The sequence below is a fragment of the Opisthocomus hoazin genome, chromosome W (genome assembly GCF_030867145.1).
Source record: "Opisthocomus hoazin isolate bOpiHoa1 chromosome W, bOpiHoa1.hap1, whole genome shotgun sequence".
In the NCBI taxonomy this organism is placed as follows: domain Eukaryota; kingdom Metazoa; phylum Chordata; class Aves; order Opisthocomiformes; family Opisthocomidae; genus Opisthocomus; species Opisthocomus hoazin.
In genome coordinates, this window is record NC_134453.1 from 20322129 (window position 1) to 20347244 (window position 25116).

A 25116-nucleotide genomic window follows, 5' to 3' on the forward strand; every position below is an offset into this window, starting at 1 on the left:
ATTCCCCCTCCCCATCTATTACCACAGTGTATCAAGCTCTTCAGGTTACTGCCTGCTCTAAAACCAGCAGCCTCCTTTTTGCATTTTCCATTTTCCTCCATCCCTAAGGATTATATCCACACTGGTGTATCTGCTTAGTGCTGTGCTGCTTTACCTATGAGAACTGATGTCACCATAAACGTACTGCCCCAGGAGGGATCAATTTGAGAAGATCTATTTGCCTATCTCAAGATCTCCCAGGCAAGAGGAGGAGCCAGGCAGAAACAGCGTAAATTCCTCACCTGTAATGAGGTTTCGGATGAGGAGGGGCTCATCTTCTTTATAATATTCCAACATGCCCTGAAAATCTTTCTCCTTCCTCTGGACAGCAACCTGCAAGTTACGCTTGTGCCACCTCCTCTCCGCTGGTACCACGGTTTGGGATGCTGGGAAGAGAAAAGAGCATGAAGGGTGGTACCTGGAGATCGAGAACTAGTCGTGTCCTCCACTGGCCTTAGAGCAGATATCAGGTCCAAAAGTTATATATCAAGCTTCCAATAATGTCATCACCTGTGACAGACTTATAAAAATATAAAGAACCAGGTGCTGAATTACCACTCAGCAGTAGTTCTGACCCTGAATGAAAGAAAGAGTGCAAAATTTGAACCTACAGAGGAAAAGATGAAGTCATTTTTTATTTTCCAATGTACCACAGGCTAGAAGGCAGTAACCCTACGGGAATCTTTTTACCGTATTATTTTCACAAAGGGGGGGGGGGGGGGGGGGGGGAGAAAGACAGGCAATGAAAAAATAACTAAGTATCACATCTTCTGGCTGGCTGTAAAGCTGAAGAACCGCGCTGGCACACCATTGAGAGCTGTGCTTCCATACAAGTTTAATAAAAAAGGAGAGACCAGCCTGCAAGTGCTGCAGGAAAGAGCAGCCTGCTACATGCAGATGACATCGACAGAGACCAGCTGCGCTAGCCATGGAAACCCTCCAGTTATTCAGCTTAATTTCACTTCATGCCTAGTTTTCAAAAATAAGCTCATGAGAAGAAGGTTATGTGATTAATCACGGCATCTCCAGAGAATGGGAAGCTGCTTCTATACAACACAGATGTCCCACTTGAGGTGTTTTCTGATCAAGCAGAATATGCACAAATAAAAATTTTAAGCCTAAAGTGCTTTTAATCCCCCCCCCAAAATTTCCAGATCAGAGCACCTGCCTGCTAGCCACTGGTGTCCTCTCCGTATCTCTGCTTGGGTCAGAGAATTGACAGCAAGGAAAGCAAAAAGGTTTCTAAAACACCCTCCGGACCCTGGTACACCACACATCAGACCGACACCTCCAGAAAGCACTCGCCCTCCAGCCCTTCGTGGACACTCTTCCAAGTTTACCAAGTTTAACCATATTAACAATCTAAAGCTACAGCAGAGCAGTTGCACTTGCTCAAAGGCTCCTAAGCACGACCCTGGAACTTCATGTGGACTTTTGTCTCCCTGCGGTCACGCCAACGATGAGCTCAGCACTAGTTCAGCGTGCCAGAACGAGCAAAGTCTTACTTTAATAGAAAGAAACAGAGAAAAACCTGCAGCTCTCCAAGGCTGGCCAAAGAAGCAAAACCAGCGTGCTGCTCCCCCACCCCGACTGTCTACCAACAGCCAAGTCACCTTCAAAATCTTGGACCTTCTTCATGTAAATCTTCAGCTGCTTCTTCAACTTCTTTTCATTCTTTTCCAACTTCTCTAGTAATTCTTTGAAATCCTGAAAAACAGACGATGCATTGGGTTGAAAATAAAAATAAACCCAAGAACTACTCATTTGGGATGAGTCTGAGGCTGGAGTTGCTGAGCAGCCTGGTCTATGCACCACTACTGCACGGTGTGAGCATCTTGGTAGAAGAGGAGCTGTGTTACTTCCACCCAAAGCATTTTTACTCCTGGCTGCTAATCATATTTAAATAGTTCCAACACTATTTAGATACTAGAGTTGATGGGCAAGGCAAGCAGCCCTCACCTGAACTGCAGAGGAGCCAATGCTCACTCCAGACCTTGCACTTAGATAGAGGAGGCGAGAAAAGGAAAATTTATGATCAGTCAGGATAACTTTTCAGAGTGATAACTGCCCCCCCCCGATAAATGCAAGTAAAAAGAAAGGACTGTGTTGTCATTGTGCATAATCAAAGAGGATGGGGGTCCTCAGCAACTTCAGAAATTTCGTTTGGCAGGCATTGCCACAAAGCAGGCAGGCTTAAAAAAAAAAAAGAAATAAAAAAATAAAGTACTTAATGAAGTCAACAAGGTCCATACAGCCACTGAACAACAGCTCAAGGCCAAGCACCAACGCTCCCAAAGGCGCCAGTGGGAGATGCTGAAGAATGCTGCAGAGAGTTTATGAGGGGTGGAAGAGACCCCAGTGCCTTCCCCTCCCCTTCGCCTTTCCCATCTCCTTTCTCTCAATTTCTTTTTTTCCCCCTCTTCCTTAGGCTGTGCTTTCACTACAGCCTCTTACCAGATTTTCATTGGTGAGACGTGTAATTTCTTGCTGAAGTCCAAACTCCACCTGGGCCTCCGGAGACAGCTGCAGGGTCTGCAGGAAAGCCTGCTGCTGTTCCTCCATCTCCTCTTTCATCACATCCACCTGGTTCTTCAGAGCTTCTACCTCTTCCTCATGCTCTCTTCTCTGATCCTGGAGCTGTGTTTCCAGCAACCTGAGAAAAGAACCACGTCGATCAACCTGTGATTTCGGCATCGCGGCAGTAACCTGCAGAAAACTATGCACAAGGCAATTTTCTGTCCTCTCGAGCAGTTCCTGCTTTCACCGTTGCTGCCAACTTCACCAGGAGTCTTCAGCAGGGGAAAAAAAGACTTGTTTCCTTGTACTCCATCCCATACAAATACTAATGCCATGACACACAGCTGACAGAAGTCACCAACACCAGCCCTTCTCCCAGTTTTAGGTGGATACTCAACTTTTTCTCTAATAATGTGTCCTGCCACCCTCTCCTATCCGCCTTTCCCTACACCAGGTCTCCCTCCAGCCCTGCCCTGAGCACAAGGACAACCCCAGGAGGGGAAATGCCGAACTAAAGGGCAAGACATCTATTTAGTGCATTATCCAGCCATTTGCTAAACCAGACCGCCTTCTGAATCCAGTGGAAGAATGATTTATCACCGAGATGATAACTGTCTGCACCCATGCTGATGGGGATGCTGGCAAACCTGGAAGTGACACAGTAATTGATTTTTTTAAGGGTATCCCCTACACTGCTAAACGCAAATCTCCTCAGTAGTCCACCAGCTCTTTTAAGACGACCAAAATAAATGACTTGTCAAGGGAGGGGATTCTGCCCCTTTACTCCGCTCTCATGAGACCCCACCTGGAGTCCTGCGTCCAGCTCTGGAGCCCCCAGCACAAGAAGGACATGGATGTGTTGGAGCGGGTCCAGAGGAGGGCCACGAAGATGATCCTAGGGCTGGAGTACCTCTCCTACGAGGACAGGCTGAGGGAGCTGGGGCTGTTCAGCCTGGAGAAGAGAAGGCTCCGGGGTGACCTTAGAGCAGCCTGCCAGTGCCTGAAGGGGACCTACAGGAAGGTTGGAGAGGGACTTTTCACAAGGGTGTGTAGTGATAGGACAAGGGGGAACGGCTCTAAACTAAAAGAGGGCAGATTTAGATTAGAGATTAGGAAGCAATTCTTCCCCATGAGGGTGGTGAGGCACTGGCCCAGGTTGCCCAGAGAAGCTGTGGCTGCCCCCTCCCTGGCAGTGTTCAAGGCCAGGTTGGATGGAGCTCTGAGCACCCTGGTCTGGTGGAAGATGTCCCTGGTCATGGCAGGGGGGTTGGAACCAGATGATCTTGAAGGTCCCTTCCAACCCAAACCATGCTATGATTCTATGACTCCAGAAGGGATGAGGACTCTGAGCAAGGGGCATCGAGACAGAAACTGCAAAGTATTAGTCCCAGACTACACAGGGCGATGGTGGCAAAGAGGAGGAAGGACCCAGGGGGACAGCCAAACCCGTGTCCTCGCTGTAGCTCCTGGACATGGTCTCCTGGGCAGAGCTACGGACAGCCACACACACGGCTCAGGGGCTTCGGCTCCTCTGGTATCGGATTCAAATGGCAATCCTCAAAGGTGAGGAAGGCTCCAGTGTCAGTAGCTCAGCATTTACCCAGGACACGCACAGACACAGAGCTGTGCCGGTGGGGAAAAGCTACAACTCGTTTGGGTCCACTGGGAAATTCATGGAGTTTCACGCCTGTGAACTGTTTCTCTGCAGGAACAATTAAGCATGGGGTGGGTTTTTTGGTTGTTTCATTATTTTTTTTTTTAAAGGATTGTATAAAAGAACACATGCTTTCTATGGAAGATTTCTGGATGAAAAGTATTAATCTTTCTCCAGTTTGGTTTTTTTTGTTGTTGTTTTTAGAAGATCTAAACAACCCAATCTCTGCTCCCATTTTCCAGCAAAAGATAGAAGAGGATATTTTCCAGCTACAGAGACATGGGCAATAATGCACCCAGCCTCATAATCATGTTGTCAGGAGTTATGTTCTTAATAGGCTTGGAAAATACAGGCCCACCATGAAATAAGCATTAAGTACTTAACTTTCATTTTTATTTCTTTGTGTGGGTTCGGATTAACCGTGAGCCACCCTCAGAAAAAGACACTCCTCCTACAAACTTGGGTTCCTACATTGCTTTGAAAACCAAAGCAATCCTCCCTGGTGTTTCTCCTGTTATTGTCTGGTTTTACTCTGATCCCTCTAGATGTGACCGCTTCAGACTACTTTATACAAAAGTTTATTCTAACTTTTCCTCTGTACAGTGTCCTTAATTGGCTCATTTCAGATCTTCTATAAAAATTATATATATTGGAGCCTCATAACCACCCTGCAGGAGAGCACAGACTGATTAACACTTCATTATCAGCTCTTCCAAGTACCAGGTTGAATGAGGAGAAGAATCCTGGAGTCCTTCTGCCTTGCTTTAATTTCCATCTGTGTTTCTAAACAATCATTAGCTTGGAGATGAGAGATCACTACAGAATCACCGGCATCCCCAGGAGATATGGAAGTGGCAGGCAGTGTCCCGTGTGTCCCTGCTGGGATATCTGCCCACCAGAGCAGGACATGAGGAGAGCTGCAGAAGGATGGCACTGGGTCCACCACGTACCTTCCTCCTTATATAGGCAACGCATGGATGGGAGCGCACAACTCCCGGGGAGCATGCAAAGCAGACAGCATGGCAATACAAGCAACAGGGACTCCACTTCTGACGTGCCAAGGAGGGGAGAAAACACTCTGGGGAGGTTCTGTATCTCAGCACCTTTTGGGAAAAAACATCTAAAACGCTTTTTTACGGCTTCCTGGAGATTGCAGCTTCCCAACGCCTTTATCGCATAATTTCTCATTAACGTAACATAATTCTCACTGAATCACAGCTCAGGCATTAGTGACAACAGCCAACATCAGCAATGCCCAATTACAATCACAACTACTCCTCTGAAAATTAGAGGAGGGCCTCAGTTCCTCCAGTTGGATATCCCACCTCCAGCTGCTCCCATGGAGGACAACAGGTCCTACAGAGGACAGCAGGACAACAGCAGAGGAAGAGAAAGAAATAAAAGGGCAAGCGAAAAAGGGAGAGAGGAGAGGAAGGGTGGGGAAGAAAGAAAGTGTTTGACCTGGCAACTTGCTTTAAGCCTTGATAAGCCAAGCCGAGCTCTCCATCTTCATTGAGATACCCCCAGTTCTCAGTCTTGCTAGAAATAAAGGACAGAAAAAGGAAACAGGAGGACAGAGAAAGACAAAAGGTCAATTGCAATAGAAGGGGAAAAGGTGAAGACCTCTTATTAATTTTTCTTCTTTTTAAAGCACACTTTCATGACATTGTATTTCCTTTTCCACCATGGTAAATGAGAACCATGCCCTGGTCATGCCCTGTACGACACCCTTGGCTGGTGGAGTTTCTCCTCCCTCCCCAGCCGTGAAACATGTCGCCGTTCCTCCCCGACCCACCACAGCCGACATGGCAACCTAAAATTGTCCAGGTCAGGAGGGACCACCGGAGATCACCCAGCCCAACCTCCCGGCAGGTTATCATCATTCCTGAGATGTAAAGCCCAGCTCCTAGAGGTCAGAGCCTGAGTTGTTGTTTCTGTTTTCTATCTGATTGCAAGGAAAAGCTGGCAAGCCCACATCACGCCAGCTAGCTGAAATCCTCCTCAAAACCCTATGCTTAAAAACCAGGGAAGAGAAACAAGGACCAAGAGGGATAAATGAGGGACCCTAAGTCAGCACGAGGGATAAGGAAGAGGTGCCTGAACACAGATAGGGTAAAATGAAAAGCAGAGTGATTCTTAGCAGCTCCCAACAGGCTTCCTCGCTTCCCACCTCAAAAAATAAACTATTTTTGAGCTGGAACAGCCCACACGCCCTTCCAACCCACAGTGCAAACATAACCCAACCCCATATTTTATTGCATACTGAAAGCTTGGAACAGCTCACTCCTCTTCCAGACCTTCCGCCCTCCGGCACATCTCACTAATAAGACATTTTAAAGACAAGTTTCTTCATTTCCTCCCTTCTGCAACAACTTCTACTGGTCTAAAATAAATTCTCCTCCTTCTACTTCAGTCGAGGGTCTCCTCAATCATCGATTCAAACACATCAGCCTTTCCTCAGAGCAATCTTGGGTCCAAACACCCCTTGGATTCCAATCTCCTCCGTACCCATCCAGGCAGAAAAATGCCCAGAAAAGTCTCATCTCATTTTAATACTAAGAGTTGCCTTTTAACAGGTAGGGTTTGGGGTTATTTTTTAAGTTATAAAAGGCAGGAAACTAATTTATCTTCTTTAATGAGGTGTTGAACACATTACAAATGAGTGATGGGAGCTGGTCAACTTGACCAGAAACACTTGCTGCAGTGAGATTTTACTTTGCTTCGACATGAGTTTGAAAACAACTTTTCTTTTTGGAATTAACAATAAAAAATAAACAAACAAAAAAAATCACTTAATATATCATTAAGCTTTTGGACAAAAAAAACCCAGAGCCAATATATGCCTTCTATTTTGAGAAGAGGTGTAGCAGATGCCATTCCCTGGCAAGGAAAGCTCTGCATATTTAAGTGGAAAAGTACATTTTTTTAATAACAAATTTTCACAGGAGGAAAGCAGTGAGAGCTGTGGCGGTGCAGCACTACCACGCAAGGACTCGAGGGGTGGCTCACCGCTGCAGACAGCTGGTACGTCCCTTCCATCCTGGGTCGTATGAGCATGGCAGTTCTCCAAACTGGCAAACATTTCAGGCATTAACACTTGGAAAATTCATCCGTTAAAGCCAGATGTACGAATTCAGATTAAAATCTTATTTTTACCCGTACATAGCAGGTTTCCAAAAGGGTCTGTAGGCTGGCAGATACAGGGAGCAGGTTTGTTGGTCTGATTTGGGTCAATTTGTTAGTAAGGTATTCTTTTGGTTCAGATAATCTTAACAGGATGTGCATTTAGGCACTGAAAACAAAACACAAAACACAGCCCAGGAAGGATCCTCGCTATTTACTACACGTCAGTAACCTGGGAAATCTCACAGGATGAACAGCAGTTTGGAGAGATACACCTTCCTGTATAATCTCCTTTAAAAAATAGCTTTCCTTCCTTTTTTAATCATATACATTGTGGTAAATGAGGAAAGCAGCTCAAGGGCGTGCCATTACACTAAGATAAAACTGTCCTGGGAAACAAGTGTTCAGTCCGCGGTCACCAGCACAGCACTGACTCGGAAATCATTGAGACCCCCTTCCCCCAGAAGTTCATCTTGATCAATACATTAAAAGTCATCAGGGGTCCTTTTTCACTAATTAGATTAATTTCCTAAAATGCTGGGTAAATCCTTCTCTTGCGTAAGGCTGAAAGGAGATGATTCACAGCACCTGACTTCTCCTTTATCCTTTTCCTGGAGGTACGGGTCTGGGGCAGCAGCTGGCGACCTGCGTTTGGCAAACTGCCTTCGGGAAAGGGAGAGAAATCCCTACCCAAATGCCTCCCTTCCCCTCCTCCGAGCATCTTAAAGGAGATGCACGTATACCAAACCCCAGAGATGTTAATTTTAGCATCTTTAGATAATTATCACATCTTAATATGGAAGGGGCATTTCAAACACAGATATGACTTATTTTTTAATTAAATGGCAGACTAATGCACACCACAGATTAGATATACAACAGAGTGGTAAACATCGATAAGAAGAGATGCACTGGAGAGTAGCAAGGAGAGATATGAACCATTCCCTTGTGATGAACCCTTCTCCTTCCCCTCTACTCTGCCCTGGTGAGGCCCCATCTGGAGTACTGTGTCCAGTTCTGGGCTCCCCACTTCAAGAAAGATGAGGAGCTACTGGAGAGAGTCCAGCGGAGGGCTACGAGGATGGTGAGGGGACTGGAACATCTCTCCTACGAGGAGAGGCTGAGGGAGCTGGGCTTGTTCAGCCTGGAGAAGAGAAGGCTGAGAGGGGACCTTAGAAATGCCTACAAATATCTGAAGGGTGGGTGTCAGGAGGATGGGGCCAAGCTCTTTTCAGTGGTGCCCAGCGACAGGACAAGGGGCAACGGGCACAAACTGAAGCAGAGGAAGTTCCATCTGAACACGAGGAAGAACTTCTTCCCTCTGAGGGTGACGGAGCCCTGGAACAGGCTGCCCAGGGAGGTTGTGGAGTCTCCTTCTCTGGAGATATTCCAGACTCGCCTGGACAAGGTCCTGTGCAGCCTGCTCTGGGTGACCCTGCTTCAGCAGGAGGGTTGGACTGGGTGACCCACAGAGGTCCCTTCCAACCCCGAACATTCTGTGATGGCCTCTTCCACTCGCAAAAGCATCCTCCACGGGAAGCCAGCATCAGCCCTTCACTTCTCACTTGCAGCTGGCAGGTGGGATTTACCCAGCAGAAATAAAAAAGCGCCATGTACTCTACAGAAATTACTTGGAAGCTATCACAGCAGTTAATTTTGAAGGCTAAGCCTGACCTGCTTTGAGCTGCCAGGTTACTATCTCTAACATCACCACCTGGTCTTTTGTTAGCTCTGCATTTCCATCAAGATCAAACAAGCTTGAAAGAAAGATCCCAAGAACTGAATCAGGGAACAAAGAGCCTGCTTAACTTTACAGTTGGCTATTGAAGCAGAAAATTAGCTGGAAACTAACTTGAAGCTTTTCCCTTTAACAGTTGAAAGTCAGGAGGGGGAAAAAATAAAAGGAAAAAGGCTGAATTGGCTGCATTTATAAGGGGCTGCTCCTAATTTAAACTTCCCCTTGACATGGCATCAAAGGGCTTTCCCTTGAGAATGGCGTGGAGAAAGAGAACCACTACGTAGGTAGGGTTAGCGGCACCTGGCAGTTTTTCCTGTTTTAATTCTGCTGTATTCAAAAATCCTGGATTATACAGACATAGAATGAATAAAAGGTCTATCTCCCGCCAAAATAAAGCCATGCTCCATCCCCAGTATAAACAGCTAAGACATGACGACTTCAAGCTAGGAGTGACCCATGGGTGGACCATGACTTTACCGCATCGGTCAGACTGGACCGATGGAAAAGCATCCGCCTCGGTTATTTCAGCCAACAGTAGGCTATTTACAGCCAACAGAATGAGAGGTGTCAGGGGAAAGGGAAACAGGAGTGCTCCCTGCAGCGCAGGTGGGAAAAAAAAGTGGCTCTTGCTTCTTAATCCCCCTTCAGAATTACAATCCCAGCAGAAAAACTTTCCATTAAAATATTTCTTGATGAAGATTAGAAAGAGAAAGCAGTTTTCTTTCTCATGCTGACACACTTGGGTATGGAGCTGAGTAAGTACGAATGCAAATTTGTGGTGGGGGGAGGGACTGTTAATTTATATCCACAAATATAATAATCCATGCTCCTTGAGCATTTGTTCTCATCTGTTTTATTACCAGACTCCAGCCTACCATCTCTAAACCAACCCAATATACAAACAAATGCACAGGCAACGATATAACAGGGAAGCTGGTGGCGATTAATGAGCCACTGGCTAAATCACCGCAGAAATTGAGGGTGACAGTACACATTGCTACTGCTACTGTATTACAAGAGCCAAGCTCCAGCCCAGCTTCATACGAGGGGCAGACAGGAGAGGTAATAGGAAGCTGAGCCTGGAGACTGCACATTTCCCCTCCCAAATCTCAAGAGGCCAAAAAACCACCAAGGCCCCATCACACAAACTTCTTCAATTGCAGCTCACCTGGGCAACTGCAAGGAAAGCGATTTGCACTCGTGGAAAATGAGATCATTGCAGCATTTCGGATGATTTCTGTGTTCGATTCAAACCTCCCTGTGGAAGTTGTTAAGTCTGGAAACCAGAACAGCTGCAGAAGGACCAGAGTCTCCCAGCAGGTTGGGAGAAAGCAGACAACACGCGCTCCAGGATGGCTAAATATTGATTACTACTCTCCTTATTTTGACTCCAACTCCTTCACCAACAGCTGGACGAAAACTAACCATCCCTACACATGCACACCGGAAAATGCAGGTTAGGGAGCAATCCCATACTAGTGCCCAGGAGAAAGTTGGAAGGAACTAAGAGAAAATCCACAGAATTCATTAAGTGACAAAACCCCACACCTTGCAGTAGGAAGCACACGCAGCTCCACTGATTTATTGACAAAAAGGTGATGTTTAAATCAATCTCATCACCTCTACACTGCAGGAGGGGCAGAAATTTCAGCAGCAAGTTCACTTCAGGAAAGCAAATATTCAATGGCAACAAACTGAAACAAAAAAAACCCCAAACAACAAACACTGGTCCTGATCCAGCCAGACATGATGCTGAGGTGAGAAACCAGCATCACCAGAGTCCCAGACCCCAAAAATCCCCACTCCTCCAGGTCCCCGGGCTGAAGTGAAAGCTGGCAGCACTAGTGTGGGCAGAGTCTTAGCCCAGTCCTCGGGGTTTTAAGCTAAGTTTAAACACAATGCACGTGGAACCCAGTCCTTCCAGCAAGCCCTTCTCTGTGCTTACACACTAGGAGATCTCCGCAGGTTCTCCTAGGGCTTTCCCAAGAAATAAAATAGATGCAAAGTCAGAAAACCCAGCCCGTACTATGGCAGGAATTTGGGGGACGTGCAGCACAGTCATGATGAACAAAGTTGACAGCTCAGCGATATATACATTGAATTTTTGCACATCAGTTCGCGCATATGGATTTCCCATTGCACCTTCTTGGCCACCTGGTTCCAAAAGCATTAAGCCACTCTTCACAATTTTTCATATTGCATTCAAAGACAGCGTGTCTTTGCTCATATTCATACTGGTACAAATAAAATACTTAACTAAGCCTTTCCCAGCTCCGACTGCTAACAACCTTCTGCAACCACTTTACAAAGTGGCAATGTATACTGTGTTACTAAAAGCCATTAATCCACAATGGTTGGGTCTTCTGACTACCTTGCTGAAGGCAAATTATTTAGGAAAAAAAGCCTCAAATGTCTCTATTTGTCAAGAGAAAAGGAGTTGAGCATTCAATTTCCCCGCAATAAAATAAATATTTATTTTACAGACCATCTTGCTGTTCAATCCATGCAATTTTGTCTTCTTGCAAGATACTACTTTTTATTTGATGTCCTCCTGGATAGCTGCAAGGACTGATTTAATGCCTCACAATATAAGCCCATTGTTACTATAAGGACAGACACATGTCCACAATATTAACCCTTGCTAACCTGTAACCAAACTAATGTTCCCGACTCTGTTCAGATGCAAGCAAAGCAATAATGTGGGTGTTGCCAGAGAATGCAGCATGTGTTCGTTAGCTCAGTTCACCATCACGGGCTTTTGCCTCTGGGAAAACGAGAGGAGAATCTTCCCAGCATAGCATGAGGACTTACTTGAAATAACTAACTCAAATGTATCCCAAATCCTGGTCTTGCTACTGTTTATGTACTGCAAGCAAAGTCAAACCCCAGATTTGCTCACTTACATGTTGGCTCTTCTACATGCCCAGTACTCCACTCCCTTAGGGACACACTACTCCAATGATGAGGGCTCCTCAACCGTTACAAGACCTGCATCTTTGGTCCCATCTTTATAGCCCATCCTTGACCCAAGGTCCAAAACACAATCCAGAAGCTGGTAACTCTCCAAAATGTTTCATTAATTTTGGTCTGGATCTATCCCTCATGCTTTGGTCAGCCCTTCCCGCTGCTGGAAAATTTTGGGTCACACTTACCGGTTCGTCTCGCACATCCCCTGGTAGGCTTCAACCGCGTCCTCCTGATCAATGTGCTTGTCACTGTTCGGCCAGGTGGCACTGGTGGTGATGCTTTCCTAAATTCAACATGGAAAACACAGCAGCATGACATCCCACACATCTCCTCCTGTCTTTCAAAGTTCCTGATACCGAACAACTCCCAACCAACCCTAAGAGAGCTTCCTCGGGCATCCATCAGACAAGAGAGTTTCTATGAATTCATACACATGCAAACAAAGAGCACGAGAGATTCGGAGATGGAAGGAGGATGCAGTGAACCTGGGGGTTTGTGTGGTCTAAACTAAAAAACATACCAAAATCTCGAGGAATAATAAGGTAGTGAATTAAAAAGCCCAAGTGAGAGTGTACAGAAAATGTAGTCTTCCATCAGAACAGGCTCTAAACAAAAAGCCCTCAAACCACTGTGATGGGACAGGCTCACTTCTTGACTGCACAAACACACTACAGCTGCACCAGCATCATGAGCAGAATCTGGTCCAGAAGCACATTTTTTCCATCCCATTTCCTTACAGAATAAGCCAGTTGCCACAAAACACCACCTGGAACGTCTCAGACCACCACGCCTCAGCGTAGGGCTGGAGAAGTTGTTCCTTGGTGTGGTCAAGCAGTACAGACCACCACGGGACATACAGTCATGGGCTGTCTGAAATAACGTCATGGACTGTTTCTTATCCATACGCAGAACATCCTACAACCCTCCCCTCCCCGAGTCATCTCGACACCCACAGCCTACCAAAACCAAAATGGTAGGCAGTGAATTTTCAGCAACAGAACGGGAAAAGGAAAAGAAAGTCCATCACCCTTTCAATTACCATTTTTTTGCCCGTCTCTTTTTGCTGGGCTGCCTTCATAATCTGCATCCTCAAGATGAGCACCTCTTCCTTCCACACTTCCAACTCTTCATTGGCCGACTTCAGCTGATTCAGTAAGAGGTTGTAACTGTCCTGAATATCGTTGGACGAGTTGCTCTGGGTTGCTCGGTCTGCGATAGCCTTCCTCAGCTCATTAAGTTCATTTTTCAGCTTCTTGTTCTCCAACTCCAGCTCTTGCCTCTGAAAAATACCAAGCCATTAACCAGTTAGATAAACTGTCCTGCAGTGCCTCGTCCTTTTCTGAGACGCCGCTAAGGTAACATGATCACCAACAATCACAGCCGACTGAACGATCAATTCATGCCAGGATCAGGGTTTTGCTGCCAGTCCAGCCATGTGTGGTTCAGAAAAGATTTTCGCTGTCATCCGCAGCCTGCTGCTATTTAATAACAACACTACAGGGTGACACAGGGGAGATTTTTTTTTTATTTGTTGACACTATTTTTAAAAAAAGCACAAAAGCAATCTGTTAGAGAAGCCAAACACATTTGTTTCTTCTCCACCCCTTTTCCTTCTCAATTGAGAAATTGCCACAAACCCCACAATGTTTAACTCATCTTTAATATTCACTAAATAAGGTGGAAGACACCAACTTACACGACTGTTCATCATAGCAGGCATCCTGTTAGGTGAGCTATGGCTATGGGTCACAGCTGGGGATTCGAACCTGACCCCCCGGGTCCTGCTCATGGCCCAATCCCAACAATCGACCTTCTCTTTGCACCAGATCTGTGTGGTGGCACCCAGCACCGCTCCCTCTTGTCCCCAGGCCTCTTGGACAATGCCAAAACCCAATAGAATTCATATCCAACATGGCAAAAACCGAGACACCTGCCAGCGAGCTGCAAAGTCTGGTGTCCAACTGATCTAGGGTCAGCACTTTCCCAGGGACTGACCCCCAGCCATGTGGATTCTCTAATGTCTACAATAGCACAAGCTCTTTCCTCGCTGAGATCCAGATGTTTCCTTCTCCTCACTGCCTTTTCACCCTTTCCACAGGTTTCTTGCATGATCCCTCTTAGCTGTGGGATATCCACTTCCTTATCAGCTTTGGCTAGGTGAGCTAATACATCCAAAAATGGCTGGGGAGGATGGGGGCAATTTATACAATTTATACAGTGTGTAGCTAACACAGCTGTGTGTCCTGGGTCTGGCCAGGACAGGGTTAATTTTCACCGGACTCCAGGAAGGGGCACAGCCGGGGAGTGGGGGCTGACCCCACCTGGCCAAACAGAGCCCGGTATTCCATACCATGTGCCGTCACGTGGGGTTCCGGTGGGGGGGAGCTGGGCAGGGGGAACTCTCTCGTGGCTCGGGAGCACGCGTGCGCTGGTCCGGTTTGGGAGAGCGGCTCTCTGGGTTGTGCAGTTTGTGTTGTGTTGTCTCCTTCTCTGTATCGTTGTTGTTCCTGTTCCCTTTGTTTGCTGTTCTGTTAAACTGCCCTTATCCCGACCCACCGGTTTCTGCCTGTTTCTTTCCATTCTCCTCCGCACCAGCTGATCTGGCATCTGGACACACTCCTAGCTCAACACACACCATCAGTAATGGAGCATATTCAGGTACTTTATACCATCTTACATTAAAAAAAAAAGATAATAAAAAAGATAAATGCATTTGATCCTGCAATTCCTCCGCATCCACATTAACCACAGCTCAGCAGAGGGAGCGTATGAGACGCTGGCTTTTCTATAACTGTTTTTTAAAATAAGAGTTTGAAAAAGCGTGTGCACCATGGAAAATGGATACCAAACTCTTTTCTTGGTGGCTTTCATGAAGTGATGTTAAAATCTCTATAGACACAGGCGAGATGCCTGTTGTCCCCTGCCTGTACACACTTTTTCCACCAGCATCAGCGATGGCAGAACAGAAGCTAAAATAAAATGCTTTGAATGTGGAAAGGGAAATTTCTACTTGTGCTGTGAGAAATGCTCGTTCTTCTGCATAGTCCGATAGCCCTGATTTATCTGACAAGTTACACAGCCAGAACATCCTGAACTTGAACTCGCACTTGTCCCAGCAGGTATGGGATTATGGAGATGTGAAAGGGGTACCCAAGCCCCAACAGCGATGGAAACAGCCTCACTCTTCAAGGGAGGGGTTCACAGAACACTGCCGGGTCAAGTACGAGGCGGTGTAAATCAGAGGTTAGCACTGCCATGCCAGGAATTTGTCCTCTCTTCTATTTCTGGTATTCGATAGGAAAAGAAAATAAAATCCTCTAGAAGGTCATTTGGTGATGAGTTTCCAAGTCTCAGGGATGAAACAAACATCCCAGCTATGCGAAGAGTGAGAAACTGAATTATGCATTTTGCTCCTGCTATGAACACAGAGTCGGGGCAAGGACTTCTCGGTGCTTTCACTCCCACTTTCCCAGCCTGAACGAACAAGCCAGAAAATACATTTTTCACTAGGGAACTTTTTGTTCTACAGGTGTAACTCAAGGACACATCTCCCACCAGGAGAATAAGTGAGGAGTTTCACATCCCTCCAGCCCTGCATCGTGGCTAACCAAACACCCGGCTGGGCATATTTTGGGACAGCATCTACTGAAAACTCTATTTATCTGTTAAAAAGGACACATAATTTATGTCTGCTGTAAACATACCAGTGTTAGCCCAAGTTTCTCACATTCCTTGGCGGCACTACAAAATGAAACAACCAACACTTACCCAAATGAGCTTCTCTAAGCAAGGACTGTGCCTTCCCTCCATCAAAATCTGCACCAAGCACAAGCTCCCCTGTGCTGTGACAGTACAGGACAAAAATATCTTGAATAGGACCCAAAAGTGAACAGAAGGCAGGGAAGACTCAGGTCACGAAGTACTGAGCGAGACCCAGAAACGTCCTTAACTCCCAATAAAACCTGCTCTTCAGCAATAACCATATTTACCCAAACTGATATCTGTAAGTATCATTTTAAAATGCATATAGTAATAAATACATTTACATTCGCACTGTTTATTGTATTTAAACATATACACCCAAACCAAACACTTGGTTGTCCATGACCTTATCCAAGCACTTCCTCCCCCATCCAGCGCAAGACTCCTGCACCACGATGAGCTGCTCAGCCACATCAGTAACAGCCTTCACACCTCACCTAGGTCAAAACTCAGGCCAGGGAAACAGACTGGTTTCTGAAAAGACACTGCAGCCACCTTTCTAAAACCTTTCCTAACTAAGGAGTCTCAGTTTCCAAAAGATAGTCCATCAGTCGCGCATCAAAGCCAAGATCCCTTCCTCCTCTGTCAGGTGGTATCTCAAGAGCATCCATAGGAAGAGTTTGCTACGTGTAAGCTTTTAGACACCTCAGCCTAGTTCTCCAAGATAAAGACTATTTAAGGTGGCAAAAAGGAAAAATAAATCTAATTATGCAAGACTCTTGAAGGAGCCAGCGAGAGTATAAATATTGGAGATACAAATATTCAAGAGAAATAGAGAGAAGACAGGAAGAGCTTTGTTATAGTCACAGCAGCAGCTGTCATGGGGAAAGGAGGGAAAAGCAGCACTCCAAGTCAGCAGCAAGTCACTCATTGCAGACGGAGACTTCAGGCAGCGTCCCACATTGAGAAGTGCCAGTATCCAAAATATCACGTGCTACAGCTGGTCTGTGAAGGTCTGCACCTCGTTAAAGCAAGCTCTTAGACCTGGTTTTGCCTTGTTGCAACCCTCCACTCATTTTCCTGCAACTCCAGTGAGAACCTTGTGCTGGAGGATCCTTAAAGAGAAACTCTTGCAGTGCAACACCACTAAAAACTAACCCTGAGATTTGTTTCCTTGCAAGTTCCTCTTCTACCTGCTTTAGGCTAAAGAACCCTGTTTTGTTGTAACACGTGCTACCTATGCCTATGAATTGGTATTAATGGAGAGTTATTAAGGTTTGTTAGACACGTAGGACCACGTATGTTAGCATGTTAAGAATGCAGAAAGTAGGAAAACTCATAATTAGTATTTCCCTTCTGAACTTCCTGGGTTAAAACCTGAAGAAAACACAATTTGTGAACTCACACAAAAGTCAGAACTTGAGGAGCCATTTAAGCAGGCGGCGGTTCTCATCTGCTGGGTTTTCCCCTTCCAAACTGCAACTTCACTTTGCTTTACAAGGCCAAGAAACTTAGTTTCCATAGCCATGTTTAATCAATTGAAGACACTTGGGCAATGATTTTAAAGCTCTACCACTCCTCTTCTCCAACGGGCTGCACAGAGATAGCAATAAAACTCTGCAGGGCTTCCCTCAGTCACAAACAGCTTGTCTAGCATGCGCAACAACAATATCAGGCTTAGAGACTAAAAATTGGCTGGACCTAGTGCCAGAAAAAGCTACTGCTAGAGGTATGCTCTTGGTGAGGGTTGAACATACATCCTTTCCATCTCTAATTTCTGCTTTTTTGCATCCTTCTGAGGAGATGATGCAGACAGCAAAAATAGGCATTACTACTGTCAGATGGTTTAGAATGAAGTTACCCTGGGTAATACCCGTTCCTCTGGATTTCTCAGTTGTACTGCAATATTTGTTAAGGTGACAGAGAGAGAAGGAGCATCTGTAACGTAGGTCAGCACTACCAAAAAAATAAAACAAACCAACAAACTCTCCTCCTTACAAAGCCTATCCCAGAAACTGGCTTTCCAAGGATGAGCAGGACATAAGAATTGGCCTAACAGTCAAGACTAGAAGTATTTGGGTACAGTTAAAGCAGGAGGATGCAACCCACACAAGCTGCCACAGGAAACTAGCAGGTTTTGGTCACTCTGTATGTTGTAGGGAGAAAACGATGGAGGCAGAACCGAAAGGATTTAGAGCCTAGGAATGAGATGAATTGCAGAGTAGGGCAATAACTGGGAAAACGCAGGATAACTATGGTCAGCCAGCACTGCTGCTGGGAGATGAAGGCTATTACTGCAATCCGCGCAGCAGATTTATTCAGTTTTCACCTGAGTAGTACCTCAGGAAGGCAAGGAAAGCAGACAGGTAGCAGAGTTGGAGCCTGGAACAAGCAACATGGTGGGCTTCAGCCACAAGACTTCACACCTACCGCAGAACAAATGCCGAAACGTGCGGCATCACGTCAAAGGAAACCCAAGAAAGTCCCAGTGGCAATATGTGGGAAAAAGCACCCTTCACCGTAAGTGGGCTTGTCACTGCCGTGTGTGACTTAAACAGGTAGACCAGAGCAGAACAGATGTTGCCTGGGAGAGAAACACCTGTGAGCCCACCCCAGGCCAAGCAGCTGATGGAGAGCTATGGCTTCCAAACTGCTATTTCTAACTTCCAGAACTGATTACAGGAGATTTGGGGTTATCACCACGTTCAGAGAATGTGTTTGGGCTGTTGTAGCCATGCAATATGTTACAGCACTAAGTAGGAGCTTCTCACTCACCTTCAGACTGTTGTATGCAAAATCTTCATGGTCCGAAGTCACTTCAGTCTTCGTTTCAATCACCTGCGTGGATTAGAGAGATAAATTAATGTTTAAAAGCAGCCAGAGGAACTGGCACATGACAGCTAGGCATGCCTCCATCAACAGCCAGCCCTGCTGCATCGCTGCCAGCCAACTCAACCATAATAATATTATTAATTGTCATTAAACAGAGTTCCAGCAACATGTAGTGGGGCAGAGGCCGCTTCAGGAGAAAATAGTTTAATCTCTCATTAATATCTTGACTACTGTGGCTCACTGCAGCTTTCAAACAATGGCATTACAGGCACAATCTTCAACATAGCGGTTAGGAAGCAGGTTTTTAATCTGCCTCTGGCATAAGGATGAACAGTTAGGGAAGTTTCCTATTTCATGTGTTTCCTGCAAACTGCTAGAGGTGATCGGTAAGAACATCTGGTGAGGCAAGTAAGTAATTAGGGTTGATGATTTTGTTGAGTCTCTTCTTGCATTTCTCAACAGACACATAGATCACACACCGGAGAGAAATAAACCAAATAATTCCCAAAGCAACAACAGCCCCAGAAATTTCAATTATGAAACCAAGAGTGATGGCAATTGCTCAGCATTTTCTATAAGAGCATCTTTACTGCTTCACACCACCGCAGACAGCACTGCTGGTTCGTGGCATGCATCGTCTCCCCCACTCCGGCCCCTCAACAAGCACCACAACCCCGGTTACGGATGGCAGGGTAAAATGTATCCAGGAGATCTGCTATGAAAAGCCTCCCCATGCCAAACATCAGCTCACGGGAGCCTAAAGAGAGTTGTATTTTCAGATTACAGTGCAAGTCAGGACCGACTCCTGTCTCTTAAGTTACCCCTGGGCTATCAGTAATCTCGCTCTTACTATTTAAAATAACTTCCAACTGCAGGCAGATATTTTTTCACAAGAAGGAAAAGAACACATCAAAGGAATATCCCCAGCCTGCAATACAGAGAAAAGGAAGAATGCCTTCTGCTAGCAGCTATCTTGCTATTTCTGATTTATTATACCATTTTTAATGCTATATTCATATAACAAAAAAATAAAAAAACCCCACACACAGATTATAACGATGCCAAACTGAGGACACAAGCCTGGTATGTCTGCGAAGTACGCCACGCGCTGCTGGATGGGGGGAAGCCAGGCCTGCAAAGAAACACTTGGATAACCCAAATTGATTGAAAGCTTTGTTGGAGACATGGGGTACCAGGGCCTTTCTCCTCACGGCTCCCGAGCACAGACACGCCTCTAGGCTGGACCCAGCCAAAAAGTGGTACCCGTGTCCGTAAGGCTGCGGCATCACGTCCATCTGCAACCTTCCAAATACTCACGCTCCCCTTCCTCGTTCTGACCTCAGCTGACAAAACTCAGGCCGCGCTTCAAATTTCTCAAAAGAGAAGGAAATGGGATCAGCGCAGGCAGAATAAAACGTGCCAAAATTGACTCTACATTTCACTTTCAAGATACTCAAGATGCTGTCCTAAATCCGTTATAACCACTTTATATATATATAAAAAAAAAAAATCAGTTCTGTCCAATTGTCTTTAGCTGCCAAAAAAGTTTCTCTCCGTTTCCCAGCTGGCTTTGCTGCCTCTTAACTTGAACTTGCCACTTTCAAACCTCAGTTCCGACATCACGTGTCCTTGGGCAATCAAGGAAAGCCAGTTACCAGCATGAAATACTGGTATCAATGGAAAGCCATCACTTACCTGGGATTTCTTGCTCTCTTGCTCCTTTTTCTCCAGCTGGGTTTGCAGCTTCTTTCTCTCCTGCTCGAGCTCCCTCACTCGCTTCTGTAGCTTTAGGAAGAGGGTCATGTCCATGGCAGCTTTCTCCATCCCGACCTCCTGGAGAAGAACAGGGGAGTGGAAAAAACCAGAAGACCTCAGTCAAGTTTAATAACGGTGCACAGTGCCAGGTAAGCCCTGAGGGTACATCAGCTCTGACCCCAGCTGGTAACAGGAGCATCCCAGGAAAGACACATGCTTTCAAAGACCAACCCCCCATTTTAAGCACCTTTTTTTAATGTCAACAAACAGTTGACTCGCTTCAATAAATCATGGAATGTTTAACAGCCCAACAGATAGGCGGGCTGCCTGGGGCCACAGCTAAGAATATTAAAATGCCCTCCACAGTCCCTTCTAGCTGAGTATTTATTAGCTGCTTTTTAATTGGCTTTACCCGGAATGTTTTATATTAGAGAATTGCCAACAGTGATAATTTTGGCTTCAGCAAATGCTCTCAGAGCAGTTTAGAAATATTAAAACAACATAACACAGCATCCAGCAAAGGGAAGCAAGGGCTTCTGCAGGCTTCGTACACGGGACACAAAATATGGTCCTGCCAGTGGGGTGGCAGATCCTAGGAATATCTGTCCTCCATGCAGGCTCTCGAGTCATGAAAGGGGAGTTTAAAAAGCAGCCTATTCTAGCAAACCTAAGCAAAACACATTTGCCTTTTCCATGCAATTCTTGATCGCCAGGGAATAATTGATGCTGCTCTTCTCTGCATTAGGAGACAGCTGATTGCAGGGGCTGTGCTCGCCAGCGAAGCAATCGTGAAGATGCACTGGAATGAAAATTCTCAGGGCAAGGGGGTAAAGAACTCTGGTATGTTTGGGGCATCCTCCTCCCCTCGAGCCTGCCCACTTGACTGTACCTCCACTTGCTGTACAACATCCTCGGTGTCTCCTGTCTCGGAGGTTGATATGGATGGGTAATTGGAATCAGACTCCAAACTGCTCTGGTTGGACGGGTTTCTTCTGTGCCCCGGTGCTTGCTGCCGAGGAGAGGTGTAGATCCATAAAGCATTCAGTGCTTAAGGAAGGATTCCTTGCAAAGCATTGTTTCTTAGAGCAAATATTTGTCTCTATATCAAGGTTACCTTTACAAAAGGACTGTCACCTTATAGTGAGTTCTATTTTCTAGTTCTTATGCCCTACCATAACATTCACATTAACACAAAGGAATAGTTTAAAATGTGAAGCGATACCAAAGCTGAGCTGAAAAATTCTGCATGAATTAAAGGCTCTTCATGATACCAGACCTAGTAAGTGCAAACATGCAAGTTTGAGCTCAAGATTGTGCTGTCCACATCACCCTTCGGGGCTCCCTTTAAACACTCAACCTTCCACCTAATCCAGCAGCACTCTCTTATCTAATTTTCAACAGTTCTTCTAACACTTTCACAAAGCTGAACCCAAAAACTTTTGAAATTCTGAAGTCATGTTGTTGAGTTGGGTTTTTTTTGTGTTATTTGTTTGAACCCAGCACCTACACACGAACATCACCAAAACAAAAAGCAAAACAAGAAGCATGAACCAGCTTTTTCCGAGATTGACAGATATCTCTATGCAGTTACCAGAGCAGCGTGAAAGATCAGGCTCCGTTCAAGGCACACATATGGTTCGGCTCCAGTGTGGAAGTTCAGTCATAGAAACACCACACTAACGTCAGTTCTATTAAGTGTTTCAAGAATGAGCGAGCCATGTTATCCAGGTACCTCCATCAGGTCCAGGACACAACAGAACAGGGCTAATTTCAGTTTCATTACCTTTATAATAGTAATTTCATCCCGCAAGTTGTCGTATCTCTGCTCCAGCCTCGAATACTCTTTTACCAGGTTCTGATAACGAGACCTCTCTTCTTCCAGTTCTTTCTTCATCTGGGTATTTTCCTCAACTGTGTTTCGTGCAAATTCATCTTTAAAATAAGACAAAAAAAGAGAAAAGAATATATGATCATCCTCTCTGAAATGAACTCCTTGTAAATATGTCCAATAACGATGACTCCCTAACAAAATGCTCTCTGCCAAGAACCTTTAGAACACACATAAGCGTTCTCTAACATTTAGAGACTATTATAGCCTAGGTCTGTCTCCTCGCCATTTGGAACACCTTGACTTTTTCTGCTCGGAGAGCACAGTCCTCTGCCATTTGAGTTGAAGAAAAATCCCCAGCACCTCCAAACCATCAGATCTATTCCGCTTAACTCAGCTGTGCCAGCACCAGCTCCCATGGGCCAGCCATAAACCCACTTAAGAAAAGAGCAGCGCAGTATGGAAATTCATTTTTTAAGAAGTGGTACTCACTGCATTTAAAGACTTCTCTGCCTGCTTCCCACCACCAGATTTGGCACAAGAGCAAATCAACAGCAGCATCCCTTTCTCATGTCATCATCAACCATTTACGGTGGTAAGACTGTAGGGGTTGAAAGTATTTTATATCCAAATAAATTCATTTATTTGTTAAAAACTCCCTTTTGAAAGCAAATCTGGTCCCTCCCCTTTTTGAGAAACTGGGCAAATAGAGTCCATGTGTTCTTTTAAATGGGTGAGCACCAAACAAACCCCCTCCACTTGTTTTTCCCGAGCATCCATGCTCCGAAAGCATCCCGTAAAAGACGAAGAAATATTTACAGCAAGTTGCTTTTTAACGTGTTATTTTCATTCCTTTATTTTGCATCAGGCTGAGAGCAAGGGGTACTTCACGAGTACCACGGAACAGTGATAGCTACATCAACAGAACAATGCATGATGCTCTTTGTAAACCCTGCAACAAAATCAAAGCTGAAAAGGATGCTAAAAAATAAAAAAGCTCAATACATGCATGAGAGTTTCCTTTGTGGTTTGGGATTTTCCCAGACTGCTTTCCTCTAAGTCTCTGCTTTAAAAAACACTCACAGACTCCTGTCACATTGGAGAAATTCTTGGTCACAGCTCAGTATCCTTAACGGTGCTGTTGCTTGGATCCTTTACTCATCGATCGTGGGACGTTGTTATTCTCCACCCTCCACCCCCAGCAGCATCGCTGCCTCCCACATCACCCGGAATAAACGCTGCAATGCAACTGAACCGAAAAGCCCTTTTGGGTACTTTATTCCATATTTCACCAATTAAACCAGCCTCTGCCTTGCCATCCACCAGCAGGACAGCACAAACAGAACTACCCGCACAACAAAACCATGACAAAACCCGCCGGGAAAGGGGGCCGGGAAGATTAGCTCTTTTTCAAGGTAGGGGCTAATAGCAAAATACATCAGAAAAACAAATTTCAGGGGAGAACAGCTCCTCATTTAGTGGAGGCAATGCTATAAGCATTTTTTCTTACCTTCAGATTGACACAGGATCCTGCTGTTGAGCTCCTCTTTTTCCTGCTTCAGGAGAGCATTTTCTTCTTCCAAGTCAGATATGCGCTAGGAAACAAGGGAAAGAATTACTGCTTGCTGCAGGTCGGAGCCTCGGCAGAGAGATTACATTTCACCTGGCCTGAGACAGAGAGCTTTGTTCGGGCTTCCTTTGCTGTTTAAAAGATCTGTCCCCTTGTGCTTTGCCAGTTACCCTTTGTATGTCACGGCTTGAAGCGTAGGAGAACTGCACTGCAACAAGAGATGAACTTTTCTCTTCCCGAGCGCATTTCTCCCTTAATTAACGTTTGCAGCAGAATCTTACAAAATACTGAGCAGCCGGACTTGGTGACCGTGATCTGCAGGAGTAAAACTCCTACAAGCCATCAGGTCATCAAATCAGAGGTTTATTTCCACATCTCAGTGGGCTTCATTGCTACCTTCAAGTCAAAGCACTGACTGATGCTGGGGGGGGAAATAAATCTGTTTCAAGCAACGTAGTACTTAAGTAGTTAAGAGGTGATACCCGTAAATGTAAAATTTCCACTTACTAGAGTGTGTCTAATTAAACTCAAGTAGATCCTTGCTGTTTTGAGAAGACAGGAAAGCTCTAAAATAAAGAGGCTCCTCAATAACACTACTTAGACAAACTTGACTTGCTGTTTTGGGGGGGACAGGAAAGCTCTAAGATAGAAAGACTCCTAAGTAATGTTATTTAGACAGCTCGGCCTTGGGAGGGCAGATGCACCAAGCTACAGAGATAAAGAGGCACCAAGAGGGCAACGAGACCAGAGCAAAACAACCTGGAAGGACATGGTATACATGATCCTAGAACTGAGTTTGCACAGAAACAAAGGTCAACCAGCAGACACTGTGACGAGGAGTATAAGCCTTCATCTTGAGACCCCCAAAGACCACCCAAGGACGCTAACAGACATGCGTGAAAGACATTAACATATGCTAATTAGTTTTTGGAAAAGTCATGAATATGCTAAGCATTTATCTGAAATACAATAAATATTTATATTGTGATTGTATTTACCCTGAAATGACAGGGTGTTTGGTGCTCAACGTTTGGAGGAGAGATCCCCTGTGCGCCCGGCGCCGCAATAAAGAATCCCTGCTTCATAGTCTGCCGACTACTGAGTCTTCAATTCCAGCTTTTCACGGCACCAGAGGGACACAGTGAGCCTGAGTGCTAACACTAAATAGCTCAGGCTTTTTTAACTTCATGTGTATTGTACCCATTTGTGTAATATGATTAGTCACTTAAATGCTTCACACACTACTGCAGAACCTCTAGTACAGAGATGCATAGTGTGTACCGGGGCCTTTGGTAATGGCATATCTAGCAGTTAATGAAAACAGAAACTAAATCCTGCAAAACAGGTTTGTTTTTATTTAAACTACTACTTTATTAAAATGGAGGCACAGC

General features: G+C 45.4%; 1 protein-coding gene across 2 annotated transcripts in view; it reads right to left on the reverse strand.

Moving 5' to 3' along the window:
• Nucleotides 1–25116, reverse strand: part of LOC104335612 (unconventional myosin-Vb) — a 177919-nt gene that overhangs the window by 18309 nt on the left and 134494 nt on the right. Inside the window, exons 23-33 of one of the 2 annotated variants that reach the window (XM_075446517.1) lie at nt 23666–23750; nt 22111–22259; nt 21217–21336; nt 20268–20405; nt 18516–18578; nt 13078–13317; nt 12224–12321; nt 5672–5749; nt 2494–2692; nt 1653–1746; nt 282–425 (exon numbers count right to left, since the gene is read on the reverse strand). In XM_075446517.1, coding sequence (XP_075302632.1) covers nt 282–425; nt 1653–1746; nt 2494–2692; nt 5672–5749; nt 12224–12321; nt 13078–13317; nt 18516–18578; nt 20268–20405; nt 21217–21336; nt 22111–22259; nt 23666–23750 — 1408 coding nt within the window. The remainder of the gene's footprint in view (nt 1–281; nt 426–1652; nt 1747–2493; nt 2693–5671; nt 5750–12223; nt 12322–13077; nt 13318–18515; nt 18579–20267; nt 20406–21216; nt 21337–22110; nt 22260–23665; nt 23751–25116) is intronic. The other variant, XM_075446518.1, reaches the window with a different exon arrangement.